This window comes from Salvia splendens, unplaced genomic scaffold (genome assembly GCF_004379255.2).
Source record: "Salvia splendens isolate huo1 unplaced genomic scaffold, SspV2 ctg732, whole genome shotgun sequence".
NCBI classification, from domain to species: Eukaryota; Viridiplantae; Streptophyta; class Magnoliopsida; order Lamiales; family Lamiaceae; genus Salvia; species Salvia splendens.
The window spans coordinates 27,691-47,957 of record NW_024599403.1 but is presented as its reverse complement, the minus strand read 5'-3'; the positions used below and the strand labels follow the sequence as shown (position 1 = coordinate 47,957).

The window sequence follows — 20,267 nt, the reverse complement described above, 5'->3', positions numbered from 1 at the left end:
GTACCTAGTGAGCGGTGTTATGGCACATTTCATATTACGCATAGAGAGCACGCAGTGCACTATCTAACCTTAGTTTGATTTCATCAACATCCGGAATACTTAGTTCGAAGCATTCTCCTCTTGTCAAGCCCATTTCGCGGAGTTGAGAAAAATCCAAATCGTGCAAACAACCATAGTACATGTCTAAAATTTTATAAACACCATGCAACTTCCACTTTGGATCCAAGCATTTTGCAATCAAAAACACATTTGGAATACGGACAAAATATTTTAACCACTTTTCAACCATATAAAACAAAATTGCCCTCAACTCAATGAATTGAGTATTTTTCACAGATGTCTTAAAACTAATTGCCACATACATGCAATGCTCCAAAACGCGCACAGAAGTAGGATAATAAACACCGGATAACTCAACAGTGGCATTTTTGAAAGCGCAGAATAATCGAAACAAATCCATGATGTGGTCCCAACAAGCGGGTATCAAAAGCAAATCAGAAGGAACATGAGAATAAGTTCTAAAAAAATCACATAAATATTCAATGTGGTTCAAAGTCGACTCCAACATATCATACGTCGAGTTCCAACGAGTTGAAACATCCAAACGAAAGTTGGTGTACCTGCATTGCTTGCTATGAAAATATTTCTTCCGAGCTCTACCAATAGGAGCTTTGTTATGAATCAACTTCACAGCAGTTCTAATAGGATCAACATACTTTTGCCACAAATCGATCGCATCTTGAACACACAAATTCAAAATATGGGCAATACATCGCACATGAAAATATTTGCCATCAATAACAGGAGAACATGCACTGATTAGTTCATCTATGCTAGCAGTGTTAGCGCTAGCATTGTCAAAACCAATGGAAAAAATTTTATTGATCAATTGAAATTCATTCAAAACTTGAATGATCAATTGAGCAATTGCTTGTGCAGTGTGTGGTGCGGGAAATTCCCGAAATGCAATCAAACGTTTGTTTAAAGTCCAACTGTGATCAACGAAATGCACAGTGATGTCCATATACGAATTTTTGCAAAAACAATCAGTCCACACATCAGAGCAGATAGAAACTTTATGCCCTAAGTTAATAATAAACGTACCTAATTGCGCATTCTTTTCCATGCACTGTCGAACAACGGCTCGAGTCGTTGAAGTTCGACTCAATTTTCTTGCAGCGGCATTATAAACTTGCCGCATACTCAACTCAAAAGCATCGTTATCAAAAGCATTGAATGGAAAATGTTTCATAACGGCAAATCTAGACATCACATTAAGAGCATTTTTGTGATCATATTTCAAAAGAGTATTGCTACACATACCTGATGTTTGGGATGAACCCGTCCCACTTCCGGTCCCGACTCCATGTTGAAAGTTGAGTTGAGTTTGGGTTGGAGCGATACCAAACTCGACCGGATGCGCTTTCTCCATGTGACGGGTAAATGTACCGTATCCTCCACCCCTTCGGAATGTGTATACGTTTTCGTTGCAATACACATTATAAGTGTCAGGATCGTTACTATCTTCTACCTTCTTGAAATATTTCACCATGATGTTTGAGGTTAAAGACCTTTGAACTGGTCTAGGAGGTTGAGGAGGGTGTCCACGGCCACGACTACGGCCACGACGACTCCTTGGTGGTGGTGGGGGTGGCATTTCTTGAACCTCTTCTACCTCCTCCCCCTCCTCGTCGTCGTCATCATCATCATCGTCGTCTTCATCAAGATTCACAGGGCTTGGAATTTGGTGAGAATAGGCACCGTGACCGGGAACACCACTACCGGTACCAACATAAGCATCGCCTTGAGAAATCTCATCAATAACAGATCTCCGAGATGGCCTCTTGGACTTTCCCTTTCCCTTATCAACACGACCTTCTCGGGATGAAGACATCTTGATATGTAGAAATGTAGAAATATAGAATAATATATATATTTTTTATTTTAGCAATTGAGAAAGAAAGACAACTTATAGAACTACGGGAACAAGTGTAAGTGTATAACAATGCGTAATAAGAGTAGAACAAGTAATTAAATGGAAGCACAATGGCACATTTGAGAAATTGGAGACAAAGAGAGAGAATTGGGAGATTGAAGAGAGAAACTCTTATTAACACAAGAGTGGGGTGAATGTAAATGAGGATAGAGTGGGGTATTTATAGATAAAAATGGGGGGGGGGGGGGAATGGAAGAATTCGAATTTGAAATCTGGAAAAAAATTTTGAATTTTCGGAAAACCGGCGGTTTTGGCGGAAAACAGCCGGAACCGCCGGTTTCCGGGACAAAACCGCCGGTTTGGTCAACAAACCGTCTACCAAAAGCTGCGCCATGTCGCCTCGTGTCCCGTGCCGCCACCGATTGCCACTGAACCGGCGGTTAACCGCCAGTTTCCGGTCCAAAAACCACCGGAACCGGCCGGTTTTGCCGCCTGAAAAGCTGCCCCTCGGCCCCATCCCTGACGCCTTGTTTTACGTGCCGGTTAACCGGCGGTTCCGAACCGTCCCGAACCGCCGGTTCGGTGACGGTTCCTGTTCGAAAAATCATGAACCTGAACCGGACCACGACCCAAATTGCGACGGTTCCGGTTCGAGAAAATTGCGACGGTTCCGGTTCGCCGGTTAACTGCCGGAACCGGTGGGCATCTCTACCGTCAACTCTCGAAAGAATCGGCGAGCCAATTGGAATGAAAAGAGGATCTCCATATATGCGTTGCATATAGCGACTATGTTCTGGAATTTAAAATTTTTCCATCAACAAAAAAACAGAGATGATGAAGTCGTCATCCTTTTCTAATTTCAACACAAGAATAATAGCCCATACTTTTTGTGATATTCATGGTATGTTAGCAACGGTACATCCCACCAACAACTACTGTGGTGTTCGGTTTGTAAGATTGTATCAAGGATTAAATTTGTAATGTGTTTGGTTCATGAGATTCAACGCCACAACTCAATCCTAGATGAATTATCATGAAATAATTAGTCATAGCTAACCCACTATAACTAAAATAATCTCACAACTCAATCCTAAATTGTATTTATATTATTTTATGTTGGAAACCGAACACCACTTATGTTTACATAATACATACACACTGTTGTGATACAACTTCCTGCATGAAAGAAAACAACCCGACTCAACATTATTATTTGGGACAATAATCTTAGCAAGCAATTAAGGGAGAGGTTAAGTAAGAGAAAAGACGTACATCGCGGTCGAGCAGGGAGAGATGCATCTCATCTATCATGAAGGAAGCCTGTCTAGAGGCTTTATAGTTGTAGAAACCTTGGAGCGGTCGAGCTTTGCATATTTCTCAGAAGTGACCTTCAACACAGATGTTTTGGCTGCTTTGTGAAACTTGAGTATCATCTCCGCACAACCCCTGCACAATTCCAAAGTCTAAGAGAAAGCCTAATAATTTAAATCCCCTCAATATCCAACAGAGTCTACCTGATTTGGGATTCTTCATAACGTGTATGTTTCGTTAGTAGTGGAGTCCATCGCGGACTCAATCCCATTGTGCATCGTGCAACAAAGATTGCAGATGCACAGAGCATTGAGGGCTTGTAGTTCAAGGCTTCATATTCGACTAAGCATAGCTCAATGAGGTAAAAAGCAAATCGTTCAAGCTGGCGCACAAATAGAAAGTGATGGCTAGTTACTCTACTTGATTGAAGAAACACAATTGCACAAATCTTACTGTATACCTTTGTGTCAGATTGAGCTGCCTTGAGAAATCTGAGCATGAAAACGTAGGCAGTTGGTTGGTTAAGACGGAACTTCAATTTCTTCAAAATTGTCTTTTCCTGAAACTCACAAGTTGGTACAAATTTAATATACTATATTTGTAAATAGAAAATAATGTTGTTCAAGCAATCAATAAAGAGAGCTGCCTGCACTCACCATTTTTAGCATTTGATCCTTAGTATATGACTCTGCTGAGATGCTTAATAAGTCAGTAACCTGTGGTTACCAAGAAATCGAGAGATAAGTTTTCTACTTAATGAGAGTTTTACAGTCTGAGATTGAATGCATGAAAATATTACCCGGGGATGCCAAAAGTCTTCATATTTGGATGCCAACAGGAGAGCAGTAAGGCCCACTAACTGCATTTCGCTCTTCTTAATGCTGTCGATGGAGAGGTATCGATCTAAGAGTGTAACAGTGAGGAAAAGTGTTTCCTCCATCAACTCAAACCTTTGATGAACCTGCAACCAAATGGTTGTGAGAGGGAAACCAGAAGGTGCAGAAACCACTAAAAGACAAGCAATGATGTTGATAAGAATGAGACCTCGATAAGCCAATTGATTAATATACCACGCATTTGTGGTGCAATATCTTTTTGTGTTTCCAAGTAGGTCTTCAGCGAAGGATTCTGTGCCTGCAAAAGGTTTTAGAGAACGACTTTATAAGAAATGCAAAAAAGTTATAAACTAGTAAAATGATGAAAAAGTAGGATTGTGGTCCACCTCCATAACCCAATAGTATTCGTATATATCATCAACGTAATCAGAAACTTCAAGATGGTTATGATCATCATATATATCTGGTAGAGTTTCCAGGGGTGTAACTTTACTACATTCTTTAAGCAACTGCAAAAGTGACCATCATCAACTATCAAGTTGGCAAGCAAATTTTAGAGGTATTGATTACATGGATACTAAAAAAAACCTTTGATCTGGACATCAGTGACGAAATAAATGAATTCCTGCGATCAGATCTTCTCCTTTGAACACTAGTGCTAGAAATATCCTCCTCATGGGCAGGTTTAACTTGGGATACAACAGAAGGAATGTTTTTGGATACAGAAACCTTGTCCTCCTTTCTCTTGGATAAATCTCCTAGTCGAGAAGTCACTTTCTTTACAGTGGTTATCTGGATTGGTTTCGAATTTCTTCGAGTGCTGAGAGCTGTAATTGTTCTTTCTCCAGTCAGCTGGAATTTCAGTAACAGAAAATTTTCTCAGTAAATCAGTAATAGTATGCTGGAACTTCTTAAAACTCCAACCAGAAACTAACTACATGTTTTTCATTTCATTGTAGCATTGATATAAATGTATTTTGCTTTTGAATTTTTTAAATAGAGGAATAAACACATATCCATATATTTCAGTATCATACTGTCATAATCAGAAGTTGTTTAAGAGACCATAAATTTAGCTGTCATCATTATTATCCATTCTCAGGTTAGTTTATTTTGAGTGAAAAAATACTATATGTAAGAAGAAAATGAGTTAATTGAATCTAGCAAGTGACCAATCAAACAAATAACTAGTGTAATAACAACACAAATTTGGAAGCTGAAAAGAAGAAAAACCATATAAGGGTTCACTTACTTTGATAGATTTCCTAGATCTTACTCCGGCTTCCACTTTGGTTTCAGCTCTCGGTGGCCTGAAAACAACACGCCGCATAGAAAAATAAGGCAAAAAAAAAAACAATGCGCATAATGAAAACATAACCAATGTTAAAAACTCATAGACTCTACCTTAGAGAATTTCATTGCTTTAAAGAAAAATCTGTCAGTTGAGTCTAAATACTGACACATTAGGTTTCACGAACATGCTACTATGAAAACCTGACCAGACAAATATAAAAACCAACTCCAAAAACTGTTTTAGAGGAAGTGAAGCATCATATCCCCATTGAAGAACATGAATCACACAAGTCATAAAGACTAGATGAGGGAATGGTTCATATTTAGAGTGCGTATGATTTAGAGGAACATTAAAGCATTAAAGTACTGCCAGTCCACAACTGCACATTTTCCACATTAAATCCATTTGTTATATGCTGACAGATATTCTCCTTCTTACTAAGTTTCTTCTCTCTCCCAGACAAGTGTATATATATGTGATGTAGAGATATAACTACAAGGAGGAAGAATCTGGTACGTCGGGTAAAACCACCAAGAAAAAAAAATACAGCTTCTTCCAAGTGAATAGGCGCCCCCCATAAAATGGGTAGAATTAGTAACTTACTGAATTCAGAAGCTTAAAAATGTCAAAAATAATCTAATTCCTTATATGACGTATGACGTACATTGATCTGAAGCCATCACTAACTCTACTCCCCCAAGGACGGAGGCTAGGATTGCTCGGTTTTGGTGCAACACTTGCCCTAGAGTTGGTGTTAACTGAATTCACAAAAAGTTTACAAATATTGATTAGTAATACACTCATGAGTCTCTGTCAAAGAAATACCAAATTAAGCCTGATAGAAAGCTCACCAGGGAATCCGTGTTTTACCCTAAAGTTACTTGACCTCTCAGAATTTCCCTGTTGTTGCAACAAAGAAAAGGGACTGCATCACATTTGCAGCTTATCAAGTCACAAGACAATATAAAGTCAGATGGTATAACATCAAAACCTTTGTTGTGCCACTTGTTTCTACTCTGCTGGCCTGCTTTATTGCTGGCAATGATTTCCTATTAAACCATCATAAACAACAAAAACTGGAACATAAATACCAGTGAAATCAAATACATTTAAAATGCAATAGAAATTAGTAGGAGCTTAAACCTTGTCAGAATAGTATTTCTAACTGATTTCCTGAAACCAAAAGGAAAGGAAAAAAAACTCCTTAAAAAACATGCATAATAAAAGTAATAGAGTTGGAAGATTTGCAAAAAACTAGCAAAGCAACAAAAATTATGGTTTAAAAAATGGTTAGCAATTTTTGAGTTCACCTTCCGGTAACAGTTGTAGTTAGTGAGTTACGGCTTTGAGCTTTCATCCTTGGCTCACCAGAGATAGTCTTAACATTTTCTTTGACAACTGTTATTCATTAAAAAGGAACACAATGAGATAAACAGATCTTTATCAGTACTTTTTTATGCGGTGACAAGAAATACAGATACTTACGCTTCTTTGAAATCTGATCTGTATCTTTGGTTGAATCTAGAGCTACGATTTCCTGTTTCACACAAAACCAGACCTTAACTTCTCTTAAAAATATTGGCACAGGAATTGTCACCCAATTCTTGATACTGCTTTAGACCATTTTAGTCTTTCATAACTTGGTTCAATTGAAGTGAAACTTCGGGTTGCTAAAAGCTCAATTTGAGAATTATTAACCATATCCAAATTCAACTATGCATGTAAACTAATCTAATGGGAACAGATTTGTAATGATATTCATTAGCATACCGCAGAAAGTTTGCTTGACAAACTACTGTCCCTCTTTCCCAAATCAACAACACCACTGCGAGACAGATACCAACAGAAAGCAAATGAATCACACCAATGAATAAACATGTATCAGGACACATTCTAACAAAAAAATAAAAAATTGTGGATAATCAAAGCAACACAGGGAAAGGTTAATATAGTTTCAAGAGTTGAAAGTTACACTAACCTTTTCTGAAGCAACACCAACTTGGCTTTGCCCTTCCTGTAGTGTGATGGTAATCAGAAATATGAAAATCTTAATTAGATTAGACAGAGGAACTAAATGATCAAATCCCTATTTCTTCTTTCATCTCTTTCTTACTTTATTTGTTCTCTGTTTGAGATAAAAACAATCTAAATTGATGCATTTGACAGAACACTTGAAGATTGTTCAGATATATATTAGGGCAATAGCCATTTAAGTCAGCTTTTCATCATACACTCCTTCAAACAATAACGAGAGAAATCTCCTACATGTAAATAGTAGTATTGTCTGGAGCAACACCAACTTGGCTTTGCCCTTCCTGTAGTGAGATGGTAATCAGAAATATGAAAATCTTAATTAGATTAGACAGAGGAACTAAATGATCAAATCCCTATTTCTTCTTTCATCTCTTTCTTACTTTATTTGTTCTCTGTTTGAGATAAAAACAATCTAAATTGATGCATTTGACAGAACACTTGAAGATTGTTCAGATATATATTAGGGCAATAGCCATTTAAGTCAGCTTTTCATCATACACTCCTTCAAACAATAACGAGAGAAATCTCCTACATGTAAATAGTAGTATTGTCTGGATGCTGAAAATCTAAACTACTTACCCAGATTTAGAGCTTTTTCCTTGGTCAGTTTTAGAAAAGGTGCAGTTCCCATTGCCAATATCAGACAAAACTTTCCTTTCAACTCTAGAAGTCACTGCGGGATGCACCAATTATTCAGAATACAAACACATGATTACTCGGTATTCTATACAGAATTAGTGAGACTTACAAGATTTAAATGGTTTACTTTTTTCCTTCTTCGAATTCTTAACACCACTCTATAAACAAACAAGAAAGATAAATTCTCAGAATAATCAGTCCATAGTGAAAAATGGAAGCCCCGCACATAAAATCAAGAAAAACAATTGAATAAAACAGGCTAACCTTTGAATCATTGGCATTTAGAACATAACCTCCAGTTTTACACGTAGCAGACTGTCTTCTGCATATTAACATATAGATAGAAATTAGAAAACAAAAAACCTTAATCAAAACAGAAAAATAACAGACACTTACTTGGTTCGATTGTTAAGAGTGTCAACTTCCACATAAATCTTGAAATTACTTACTTCTCCTACTTGAGAATGAGGAACATACTGAGTCAGCACTAAATCGAAATTTTGGGGAACATAGCAACTCAATGACTTAAAACAGAAATTACCGGGCTTGCTCATCTTTGGTTTATCTGCCGTTTTCTCTGTAAGAGTATCCAATCTACCCTAAATTGGTAAAAACATCAACAATTAAGTTTCTCTACCGTCAATAAAATCACAAATCAATTAATTAAAAAATGAACTTAACTCCTCACGCCAACGAGAGAGTAAATTTATAATTCTGCGGTGAAACAAAATTAGGAGCGTAACCTTAACAGCCACCATATCTTTCTTCAATCGAACTGCCTCTGCAAATGGAGTGAACGGTTAATTTTTTTTCTTCCGATTCTGAACTTCTGGACTCCTCGCAATGTACTTAGGATTCTTCACGATTCTTCCATAAATCTTAGTAGTTTACTTACTCCTCTGTTAGAAATATCGAAAGAATCAAAATGTATAAGCTTTGAACATAAATACCTAATCGAATAATTAAAGGATAATGTTGGGCGGGCTTTACCATTTTCTTTGAGATCTCGATTGAGAAGGAAAGTGGATTGATTACTCGTTTGAATATGGCACAGTCACTGTACCGTTGGAACTTTGAATTCTATTGGTAGTCGACGACCGCCCAATTGTATTGAGAAGATGTACCATCTAATTTTTTTTTCTTTATTGAAACAATAAAAAAAATAGATACTCGCAATTAAATAGGAGTATATAATTTTCAATCCATCTTTCATTGCCTTTTTCGTTTTACTCTTACTTTATAATTTAGTTTGTTTTATTTTCTAATATTGTACCACATTTTCTTTTAATTGTGTTATTTTTTTGTGTTGTAATGAACTATGAAGTCTAGATACTCTTAAATTTTATCATAAATTTTAAATGTTTATAAGATAATTTAAATAACTTTTTATATTTTAAAATATTTATGAACTAATTATAAAACTTATACTCCCTCCTTCCTAATTAAGTTGAGACTAAACTTTTAAGTACGAATATTAAGAAATTGTGTTGATGGATTGATTAAAAATAAAAATAAAATATGAGAAATAAATAAAGTAAAAGAGATAAGACAGAGTAAAATGGGTGATAAATAAAATAAAAGTGATTAGATGTTTTATTTTTATTAGAAAAAAATTACTTATTTAGTTGGGACATTAAAAAAAGAACACGTTTCAACTAAATTGGGCCAGAGGGAGAGGGAGTAGTTATTAAATGTTGGAGAATCATAGCAATCGGAATACCAAAACGAGCAATGCGAAAGGAAGAATAATGTGCACTTGTTGGAGAGAAAACTAACTTTTTTAGTGAATGTGTATTCTTGAGATTACAAACTACTAGAGCTCAAAACTAACTCTAGTTATATCACACTACAACAACAAGCTAAGCTCACAAACTCTAACTAACCGAGAAGAAAGAAACAAGAAAAGAAAATCAGTTGGAAAAGCCTTCCAACGGCTAGTTTCCTAACAGACTATTGAGAGCACAAATGAGCCTCTGGAATTGGGCTTCAACCTTGGGCTGAATATTAATTCACCCATTAACAATTCTCCACCTTGAATTCATCATTCAGCAACTCCAGAAACCGGAACCAAGACCATGTTTAATAGCTTTGAACATTTAAGTGAACAACCCTTCTCAATCTCTACTTCTTTGCACCAATTCTTAAACACCAAGAATGCCTCAGATTTCTCTTTCAAAACATAAACCCATGCTTTCCGAGAGTAATCATCTATAATCGACATGTAATACCTTCCCCCACCCAAAGAATTCACAGGGGCAGGTCCCCACAAGTCAGAATGTGCATAGTCCAGTGGAGAAGAAGGATGATGTTTACCTGCTGAGAATGGCAACTTCTTGGCCTTGCCCCTTATGCAGTCCTCACATGGACCAAGCTTTTGATCAGCTTCACCATTGATTAGCCCCTTCTTTATCAGCTGCTTGAGGCTGCCTTCTGCAGGATGCCCCATTCTCAAATGCCATAACCTCAAATCTGGAGCCATAGTAACATTTGCCTCACCAAGTATGACAGTAGCATCAAGATAATACAAGCTTCTTACCCTTTTAGCTACCATCTTTATATCAGGGCCTTTGTGAATTGTCATTCTTCCTTCTGATGAAGTGAATGAATATCCTTTAAGCTCCAATGTTCCCAGGGAGATCAGATTCTTCTTAACTTGAGGAACAAATCTGACATCAGTTAGCACTTTCACTGATCCATCAAACATCCTCATCTTGATGCTCCCTATCCCCTTTATGTGACAAATCTGATCATTCCCCAGAAGCAATGTCCCACCGATTTGTCTCATATCCTAAAACCATTCAAGATGTGGGCTCATGTGGAAAGAGCACCCGGAGTCCATGATCCATGAGCCCGCATCAGATCTATCCACCACATTCAATGCCTCTGGTGTATCATCTTCCTCATTTGAGACAACATTTGAGCTTGCACCCTTCTCAGATGCCTGTTTTTTCTTCCAAGCATGACAATCCCGTTTGATGTGGCCTGGTTTTTTGCACCAATAACAGGATCGTGTTTCTTTGATTCCACCAGAACTTGCTTTCACCTCATCGGGCTTCTTCTTGAAATTTTTCTTCCCAAACTTCTTGATATGCAGAGACTCTGGCAGAACTTCAGAACGATGAATAGCTCCCTTTTGTAATTCCTTTGACATCAAAGCTGCAGTGACTTCAGATAAGGAAATTTGCTTGTCCCTACCATACAAGATTGCATCTCTCATCTGATCATACGAGGCAGGTAGGGCATTAAGAACCAAGATCGACTTATCTTCATCCGAGATCTTGACATCTACAGCTTCAAGATCATCGATAGTTTTGTTGAATTCCTCCATTTGCTCCATGATGGATTTATCATCAACGAAACTGTAAGAGTACAATCTGCGCTTCATGTATAATCGATTAGCCAGAGATTTGGCCAAATATACCTCATCCAATTTAGCAAGAATCTCAGCAGCCGTCTTCTCATTTTGCACCTCCCTCAGAACCTTATCGCCAAGGCAAAGGATCACGGCGCTATGAGCTTTCTGAATCATCTCCTCATGCTTTGCCTGCGCTTTATCATCTAGCGCCTCCTTCCCTTTCGCCTTCGGATCCACCTGATTGAGAGCAATTGCGAGCCCTTGTTGGATGAGAAGAGCCTTCATCTTCATCTTTCACAATCCGTAATCATTTTTGCCGTTGAATTTTCAGCCTCAAATCTCGACGCCATCGCAATTCCGATTCAATCGATTCCTTTGATTCTACTTTCCACAGACGACGCCAATTGTTGGAGAATCAAAGCAATCGGAATACCAAAACGAGCAATGCAAAAGGAAGAATAATGTGCACTTGTTGGAGAGAAAACTAAACTTTTTATTGAATGTGTATTCTTGAGATTACAAACTACTAGAGCTCAAAACTAACTCTAGTTATATCACACTACAACAACAAGCTAAGCTCTCAAACTCTAACTAACCGAGAAGAAAGAAACAAGAAAAGAAAATCAGTTGGAAAAGCCTTCCAACGGCTAGTTTCCTAACAGACTATTGAGAGCACAAATTGGCCTCTGGAATTGGGCTTCAACCTTGGGCTGAATATTAATTCACCCATTAACATTAAAAATATGTGAAAAATAAATAATTAGGTTGGAACCTGGAAGTAAAATTACAATTTTGGATCAATTGTAGAGTGGCTCCACGATGGAAGATAGTACTACTATAATTGTGAGCTAGTGACACAATGAAGGCGTTCAAGTATGTATTTTAGACATTTGAACCATGTTTGGATACATTTCACGTATGCAAACAATGATGAACTCATCTACATGGAAGGCTTAGAGGTAAATGTTTTGTAGTTATTGGATTTTATTCAAACAAAAAGTGTCTATTTGTTGCATACGTCATTGTCAATGGTGAAACTAGTTATAGTTAGAATTGGTTTATGAAATTAATCAAACTTCATGACATGACGTGAGGAAAAAAGAAGTGTACATCTATGATCAATCCGATAGACATTCCAGAATTATAAATACGATGAATTCTAAAATATCAAAACAATCGACACTAGCCTATCCAAGGTGTTACAGAGTCTATAATACTTCCTCCGTCCCATAAAGTTTGTCCCAATTTGATCCGACACGAGTTTTAAGAAATTGTTTGACTTTGTATAAAATAGAGGGTTATAGTGGAATAAGGGTCTCACATTGAGGAGATTGATGAGTGAATTTAATGTCTATTTTTGATAGATTTCAAGTGTGACAAACTTTATAGGACGGACGAAAATGATAAAAGGGGATGAACTTTGTGGGACAAAGGGAGTAGTCCATATTGGAGTGGTTATTAAAACTATAATTTTCAAGGTTTTAAAAATTAAAATAACTCACTGAATATCCAAAATTCCTAAATTAAATAATTGGAGTGTACTTAGGGCATGACAAGAGAGAGCAACATTAACGGAGAGCAGAGCAGGTTCCGCGGCGGGACACCAAAGCAAATCCACGATCAAGTTTTTAAAACAGAGAAAAGGCGAAGTAAATAAAGCAGTAATACATTATTTTTATACACAAATCAAAAGCAAGAGACATAATAACGACATCATGAGGCAATGAGAGTTTCTTACATAGGTTAGGTCAAAGTAAACGCCACTGTTAGGGATTTGGATGACAACATTTTGTCTCCATCTCCAAACCTAAAATTACATTTTCCACCTAATTTAAATCATCACTACTTTTACAACTTCCAAACTTTTTTGTCCGATTCCCCTCCACTATGTTTGCTGCCTTGTCTTATTGATTTTCATTACGTTTGAATTGATCGCGCTATATTAAATCAGATTGAACTACTAAACGGAATAATTTATATTAATACACTATTCATCTTTCGACCAACTTCTGCACATAATAGAAAAAAATGCATAAACAAAGGTTCATAGTTTAGCATCAACAAAGATATATTCCCAAAACCAAAATAGTACTCCCTCCGTCCCACATAATTTGGGACACTTTGACCGGGCTCGGGTTTTAAGAAAAGTAATTAAAAGTGAGTTGAAAAAGTTAGTGGAATGTGGGTCTCACTTTTATATATTAGTTTTATAATTACATGTGAGTAGGAATGAGTTAGTGGAATGTGAGGTCCACTACCAAAAATGGTAAAAGTGAAATGGGTCAAATTATGTGGGACGACCCAAAATGGAAAACTGAGTCAAATTATGTGAGACGGAGAGAGTACTAAAATGAGTCTACGTACCCAACCATCTGAAAATAATTATAAAGTGAATGGAACCTAGCTACCTAACCAATGATCTTAATCTCACAAATTTACATGGTGATGGTGGGCTATAATTTCTCATATTGCAACTTTTGGTTCTAGGAAAGGGAGTTATAACTAAAGTTTGTTGTTGAACTACTATTATTCTGTGTTCAACTTCTTTCCATATATTCTCATACTTTTAAAAGTAATTACTTGTGTACATGCAAATTTAGACAGAATTTAGTAATAAAATTTAAAGATAAAGTAGCATGTTTTAATTCGAAGCAATGAATTTCAATGAAGTATTGTTGGATGAAAACTTAAGTTAGGAAGAATAGCTGAAATGAGTTTCCGGGTGTGGATTCTCATAATTTAGGTGACTATCAGCTGTCTGCTGCTGATGTGGCATTAAAGTTGTATGGTTGTATTGCAGCGACCAAAACTGATTGCATAAACACCAGTTATTATATGAGTGTATGAGACAATATGTGTGAGAGTTTCTTTTTAATTTTGTTAGTGACAGTGGTGAGGGGAATTCCAACCAGTATAGATGCGTTTGGCTGTTGAAAAATACTTGGGAACAGTTGAACCAAAAAGGCAAATTAAAGCAAAGAAAAGAAAAAAAAATAATTGGTATACTGCCTATTGACCATCCATATATATACTCTACTTAATTGGGCACTCAAATATTCTGATTAGCAAGAGCCACCCTTTTCCCACAACTCTACTACTACAAAGCAAACCTCTCCTCTCCTCTCCTCTCAACATCACTAAAAAATCTCTTCTCCTCCCCCCATGAGCTCCCACAAACTCATAATCCTATCATCTCTTCTTCTCCTCCTCCTTCCCCATGTTTCCGCCAACTGCGGCGGCCATGATGACGACCAAGCTGTGCGCCGCAACCATACCGAGGCGCTCAGATACAAGCTGGCGTCTATAGGTTCGGTTCTGTGCGCCGGCGCGATCGGCGTGAGCTTCCCGATCCTCGGGCGGAGATTCGAGGTGCTGCGGCCGGAAAACGACGTGTTCTTCATGATAAAGGCTTTCGCGGCAGGGGTGATACTGGCGACCGGATTCGTCCACATCCTCCCCGACGCATTCCGCAGCCTGTCGTCGCCCTGCCTCGGGGAGGATCCGTGGGGGAAGTTCCCCTTTGCCGGATTCGTGGCGATGATGGCGGCGATCGGGACGCTGGTGGTGGACACGGTGGCCACCAGCTTCTACAAGAGCACGCACTTCGACAAATCGAAGCTCGTCGACGAGGAGGCTTCTGGCGACGGCCACGATGGCCACGTGCACGTGCACACTCATTCCACGCACGGCCACGCGCATGGAGCTGCGGCGGACGCTCCGTCGCTTGACATGAGCGTGTCGGATCTAGTCCGACAGCGCATAATATCACAGGTATGGTGGTGTTCGGTTTCCTAGATATAAAATAGTAGCAAGATATAATCTAGGATTAAGTGGTGAGACTATTTAGTAGGAGGGGGTTCACTATGACTACTTATCACATGACTAAGTCATGAGATTCAATCTCAAACCAAACATAATGGAGTACAAATTTAATCATGAGATATAATCTTGCAAGCCGAACACCCCTATATGTACTAATTTGTTTGCAGTATATGTGAATGTATCATGGATGGTTATTGTTGGTGTTGGTGTAGGTTTTGGAGGTAGGGATTGTGGTTCACTCGGTGATAATCGGAGTGTCGTTGGGAGCATCGGAGAGTGTGGAGACGATTAAGCCGTTGTTGGCCGCACTTTCGTTCCACCAGTTCTTCGAAGGGATGGGGCTTGGTGGCTGCATTTCCCAGGTTGCTAAATTTAATGTCGGTTTTGCTTTGATAAAAAAAATGATCTAAAACGTGTGTTCTTATCATATTTTGTCTTATCTATCTTTCATATTGGAGCCTACCTTTTCCTTGTTTTTACAAGGAAAAATAAAAAGGAGTTTGTGGGTAATAGTACTATATAATCAGTCCATGTGTTTTGTGTGATTAGGCGAAATTCAAGTCGGTGACGACGACGATTATGATGATATTCTTCTCGGTGACAACACCGATAGGGATCGCAGTGGGGATCGGAATATCAAGCGTATACGAAGAGAACAGCCCCAAGGCTCTAATAGTTGAAGGAATTTTGAATTCTGCATCAGCTGGGATACTGGTTTACATGGCGCTGGTGGATCTGTTAGCAGCAGATTTCATGAACCCAAGGATGCAGAGCAATGTTAGGCTGCAGTTGGGCGCACACGTTTCACTTCTTCTAGGTGCTGGATCTATGTCTTTTTTGGCCAAATGGACTTAGACTTAGACTGGCTTCTTCTTTCTTCCGTTGTTCTCTCCATGACAATGACATGCACCCAACTATTCATATTCTCTTACAAGACTGTGTGTGTGTCTGTGTGAAATTAAGGAAAAAAGCATTCAAACATAAATATCCGGTCATCACCCTTTTGCTATTGCTTTCATTCCTCATCCCATATTACTAAATCTGAATAGATACATACTGCATACATCATCCTTGTGCGGATATGTAGTGTTGAATCACCTATTTCACAAGTTGTTACAAAATGTTAGGCCGCTTTACCAGATACTCTTGAAATTCAGCTTCAACAGTGTCTTCTTCGATAATAAATCTGGGATTAAAAAGTTGACGTGAAACTGAATAGATTCGAGGGAGCTTAACTAGAATATAAGACCATCCGCATCCATGTCTCTAATTCGTCTCTTAACCGTCTCATCTCTTCACTATTCATGAGTCCCACTGTACATTTCACCACATCTCTTAACTAAGAGACAACACATGCATCCCTCCATCTCTTAACCGTCTCTTAATCATCTCATCCCTTAACTATTCATTCAATTTCATTTTTTTTATTTTCAACAAATTCAATTAATAAAAACACAATTCATTAAATAAAATAAAATTACAATTTAAAATCCTAAAAAACAAAAAAAACACATAATTAAAATCTAAAAAAATGAATAAATAAAACATAATTTAAAATACTAGAAATTAAAAAGTACACACTTAAAAACTACTCTGCCGGTGAATCATCCCCGAAAGGCGGTGGCGGTGCACTCAAGCCACCTGTAGGCGGAATACCAATTTGTCTTGCCATATACTCAATTCCGGCAAGATGGGCTTGATATTGGGGAGGCGTCATGCGGGAAGTATCAGCCATCGTGGCGGTCAAGTACATGGACAATAGGGTGTTCGAGCTCGAGACCGAGCCCGCCTGGCTTGATTCGCCTCGGCCCCTCCTCCCACTAGCCGCCTTCGCCGCCTTGGTCCCTTGCGGCCGACGGCGCCCACTGGAGGAGCCCCCTGCATCGGTGGTCGTGCCCTCAACCTTTTGTGAGGCGTTGCCTGACCCGCCCTCACTAGACGAGTATTGGCCACCCGCCGTGTGCTTCGTGCGTTTCGAGCTCGAGCCCGTGCTGGAGTGGACACCGCCAGCCCACCTTTCAACGTCTTTGACCGCCTCCCAAACATCGACATGTTTGAATTCTTTGTTGCTGTCGTTAAAAAAGACTCGCATAGCCGCTCTCAGAATGTCGGCTCCACTGGCTCCGCTTTGGTAATTCGCCGCTTCATTCTTGTAGATCCCGCAAATTTTTTTGACATCTCTGTCGACTCGGTCAAAATGACTGCGAAGCATCTTCATGGTGCGGCGGCGGGACCCCTTTGGCTTGTTCTCGTTGTAGGCGTCAGTGACCTTTTTCCAAAAACACTTGCGGGTTTGTTGATTCCCGACGATGGGATCGTACGAGACGCTCACCCAAGCATTGAACAGAGTCATCGTGTCGTTGCGGCTGTATGGATGACTGCCTACACCCTCCTCCTCCTCGGCCGCCTCCTCCTCTTCCTCCACTGCGTCTAATGCGCGACCCCCAGAGCTTCGACCGCCTCGTCCTCCTTCCGGATTGGGTTCATCCGGAAAATCCTCCCTAATTTGGGATAATCCCTACAATGCCCATACCTCGGGGCGGAAGGACGAGAATATGCATCCACATCAAAATAGGATGGTTGGTACGCCGCCGGCGTCGACGAACCGGAACCGGAAGCACCCAAGACATTGTACATGCCCCCCAGTCGCCAAACGTGTTCAAGTCATAGCCGCCAGAGTTTCCGTCGCCGGACATTTTGAGATGAAAATTGGAGGGAAAAGAGAGATAAATTGAGAAGAATAGATGTGTGTTTGTGTGTATAATGAGAATGAAAGAGGAGTATTTATAGAATAAAAAAGAAAATAAAAATAAAAAATTATTTATTACTTTTGAACGGTAATATTACTGTTTTTTTTTTTTTTTTTTATTAAAATCGATTTTTTAATAAAAAAATTATTTATTGCGTCAACATGACGACGCCCACTCGCGGGCCGGCGAGTGGACGTCACGCCTAGCGCCAGCGCTCGCCACGTGGCGCTGGCGCGTGGCTAGACGTCTCGCCAACCCACCCTCCGGGCTGAGACGAGACCGAGATGGATGGCTGCATCGCCGTCTCGATGCCGTCTCGTCTCTCCGAGATGAGATAGAGACAGCATCGAGACGCGATGCGGATGACCTAACTTGACTTGACTACTGCCATTACGTTAGCACCAAACCAGTTGCTATAATTTTTCCGTATTTGGTATACTACTACATTATCAACCGAGTTTTTGGCTCAGGGGAGCTTATTGGATAAAGGGTAAAACGTCGACTTCTAATATTTATTATCTATACCTCAACACAATTTATCTTCAATGCCAGAGAGATGAGAAACAATTAAAACTCTAACTTCCATATTACATTTGGTAAAACAATGAAGGTGTGAACTTAAATTGAAGCATTCAATTTTAAATCCACTGTTTAATAGTACTATTACATAAATATTTGAATTTTAATTTCAAACCCTCTCAATTTTACAACTTAAATTAAATAAAAGTCAATATCAAATTTTAGTTAAGTCAATTCTAACACAATTCCAATTCTATTGTACTATAATCTATTTGGTCATTCTCATTCAATGTTTTCCTTCGTATTTTAATTTATTGATCCAACTAAGTTTGTTGGCATTTTAAATTTTAAATTAAAAGTTACTACTAAACAAAATAAAGAAAAAAAGGAGTAGAAAACATGCTTATGAGTTTCACTCTTTATTTGATGTGTTTAATAGTACATCGCAACAAGTGCGGCTTTTGAAGCGACACACGTTTTAATGAACAACTGATAAAGTAGCAGAGAAGAAAAGAAAATTAGGTAAAGTAAGAAAGAGGGGGAAAAAATAGCTAAAGTAGTGTTAGCGGATTGTGGGATCCACGTCTTAAAATAGAAAATGTAAAAAGTTATCATTTTAAAGAATAGCCCGAAATGAAGATAGTTTCTATTTTTAAGGAACCGATCTAGTATTTGTAAATTTGTAATCAAACGTAATTCCCCTCGAATTAATTGAACTAATTTATATGGTTTTGGCAATTTACCTTTATTAAGAGGCATCGAGCTATTGGGCTTTAGCCCAAATAATGGATTTAGTTTTCTTAAGAAGCTAGCGACTATTGGGCTAGCTAAAAAGAATATAGGGCTCTGTTAAAATAAATTAAATTGCTCGATCAGATCTGACGGCTACAAACGAATCACCTAAATGTATAAATACCCCTTTCTTTCAACCGAATCGCCACCTGAGTTCAGCTGTGTACTCGAAATCCCACACACTTCACACATTAGACTTTACTTGCTTTTGAATTCGACTTTTAGTAGTATGTGATTTCGCGACGATTAATGTAAAATCGGGGCGAGCGTAGATCCTGTTCGTATAACCCGGATTGAATCGTCGCCAGAAAAAGCTTTTCCTTTGTTGAGATCTACGGCTTCGCCTGAGATTTCCGAAGGTAAGCGTTGTCATATCCTATCGCCTTGGGTAGCGGGTTGCTGCGATTAGCTCTTGGGATTGGCCATGAGAAAAACATTCAATTCATTCTTCATTTCTCTGATTTTTTTGTTTTGTCGAAATCGGTTTGGATTTTGAGTTGCCTGTGATGAAATCTCTAGTCAAATTACACCATCTTTCGGGACTGAGTTTCCTGTGATGATATTCTGCAATTCTGAGGCTTTGTGAAAACCTATTTCATTATAAAACTAATGGTTTGTGGTGCTTATTGACGGTCCAGTGCTGTTTAGTTCGATTTACAGTACTTAACATTATCATAAGCTATAGAAATTCTGAGCCGGCTTTCGTCTTTCGTGTCTTTTCTCCTTGTGAGATTCGGCTATCCGTGCTGTTGCTCTCAATTTTCCTAAATTATGGACTATTTAAAGTTCTATATTTATTTTTTTGTTTATATACATTAAAAAACTTTTTCGGCAGCTGTTTAAAATAATTTCATTATTCAGTCCAAACTCCAGCCATTGGATTTATGAATTAAATTTTTAATTATTAAAAAAAATATATTACTCCCTCCATCCCACTATAATTATCACTATAATTATCACTCTTATTATATCACAAATT

The 20,267-nt window shown here is 38.5% G+C and overlaps 2 protein-coding genes and 1 non-coding gene across 4 annotated transcripts; 2 read left to right on the top strand and 1 right to left on the bottom strand.

Moving 5' to 3' along the window:
- Positions 1 to 2,809: 2,809 nt before the first annotated feature.
- On the bottom strand, positions 2,810 to 9,166 carry LOC121791138 (putative cyclin-B3-1). 2 transcript variants are annotated; one of them, XM_042189171.1, is made up of 25 exons: positions 9,041 to 9,166; positions 8,794 to 8,949; positions 8,592 to 8,649; positions 8,447 to 8,507; positions 8,315 to 8,372; positions 8,160 to 8,208; positions 7,991 to 8,084; positions 7,356 to 7,391; positions 7,148 to 7,202; positions 6,863 to 6,914; positions 6,688 to 6,775; positions 6,521 to 6,550; positions 6,369 to 6,426; positions 6,229 to 6,277; positions 6,042 to 6,135; positions 5,336 to 5,393; positions 4,672 to 4,935; positions 4,470 to 4,592; positions 4,292 to 4,381; positions 4,047 to 4,208; positions 3,904 to 3,963; positions 3,708 to 3,806; positions 3,451 to 3,629; positions 3,209 to 3,382; positions 2,810 to 3,112 (listed from the first exon to the last, which is right to left on the bottom strand). In XM_042189171.1, exons 2-24 carry the CDS (start codon positions 8,806 to 8,808, stop codon positions 3,244 to 3,246), a joined length of 1,971 nt encoding a protein of 656 aa, XP_042045105.1. In that variant the 5' UTR covers positions 8,809 to 8,949; positions 9,041 to 9,166; the 3' UTR covers positions 2,810 to 3,112; positions 3,209 to 3,243. The 2 variants fall into 2 exon arrangements, with proteins under 2 accessions (XP_042045105.1, XP_042045106.1); XM_042189172.1 differs by having other exon boundaries at positions 8,447 to 8,504.
- A 5,287-nt stretch (positions 9,167 to 14,453) lies between these two features.
- On the top strand, positions 14,454 to 16,212 carry LOC121791139 (zinc transporter 1-like). Its single transcript, XM_042189173.1, has 3 exons — positions 14,454 to 15,176; positions 15,440 to 15,589; positions 15,777 to 16,212. The coding sequence occupies exons 1-3, from the start codon at positions 14,568 to 14,570 to the stop codon at positions 16,080 to 16,082; spliced, it is 1,065 nt and encodes a 354-aa protein (XP_042045107.1). The 5' UTR covers positions 14,454 to 14,567; the 3' UTR covers positions 16,083 to 16,212.
- A 3,573-nt stretch (positions 16,213 to 19,785) lies between these two features.
- LOC121791144 lies at positions 19,786 to 19,869 on the top strand. Its single transcript, XR_006048489.1, has one exon. It is a non-coding gene; the product is annotated as a small nucleolar RNA SNORD96 family (small nucleolar RNA).
- The last annotated feature ends 398 nt before the right edge of the window (positions 19,870 to 20,267 follow it).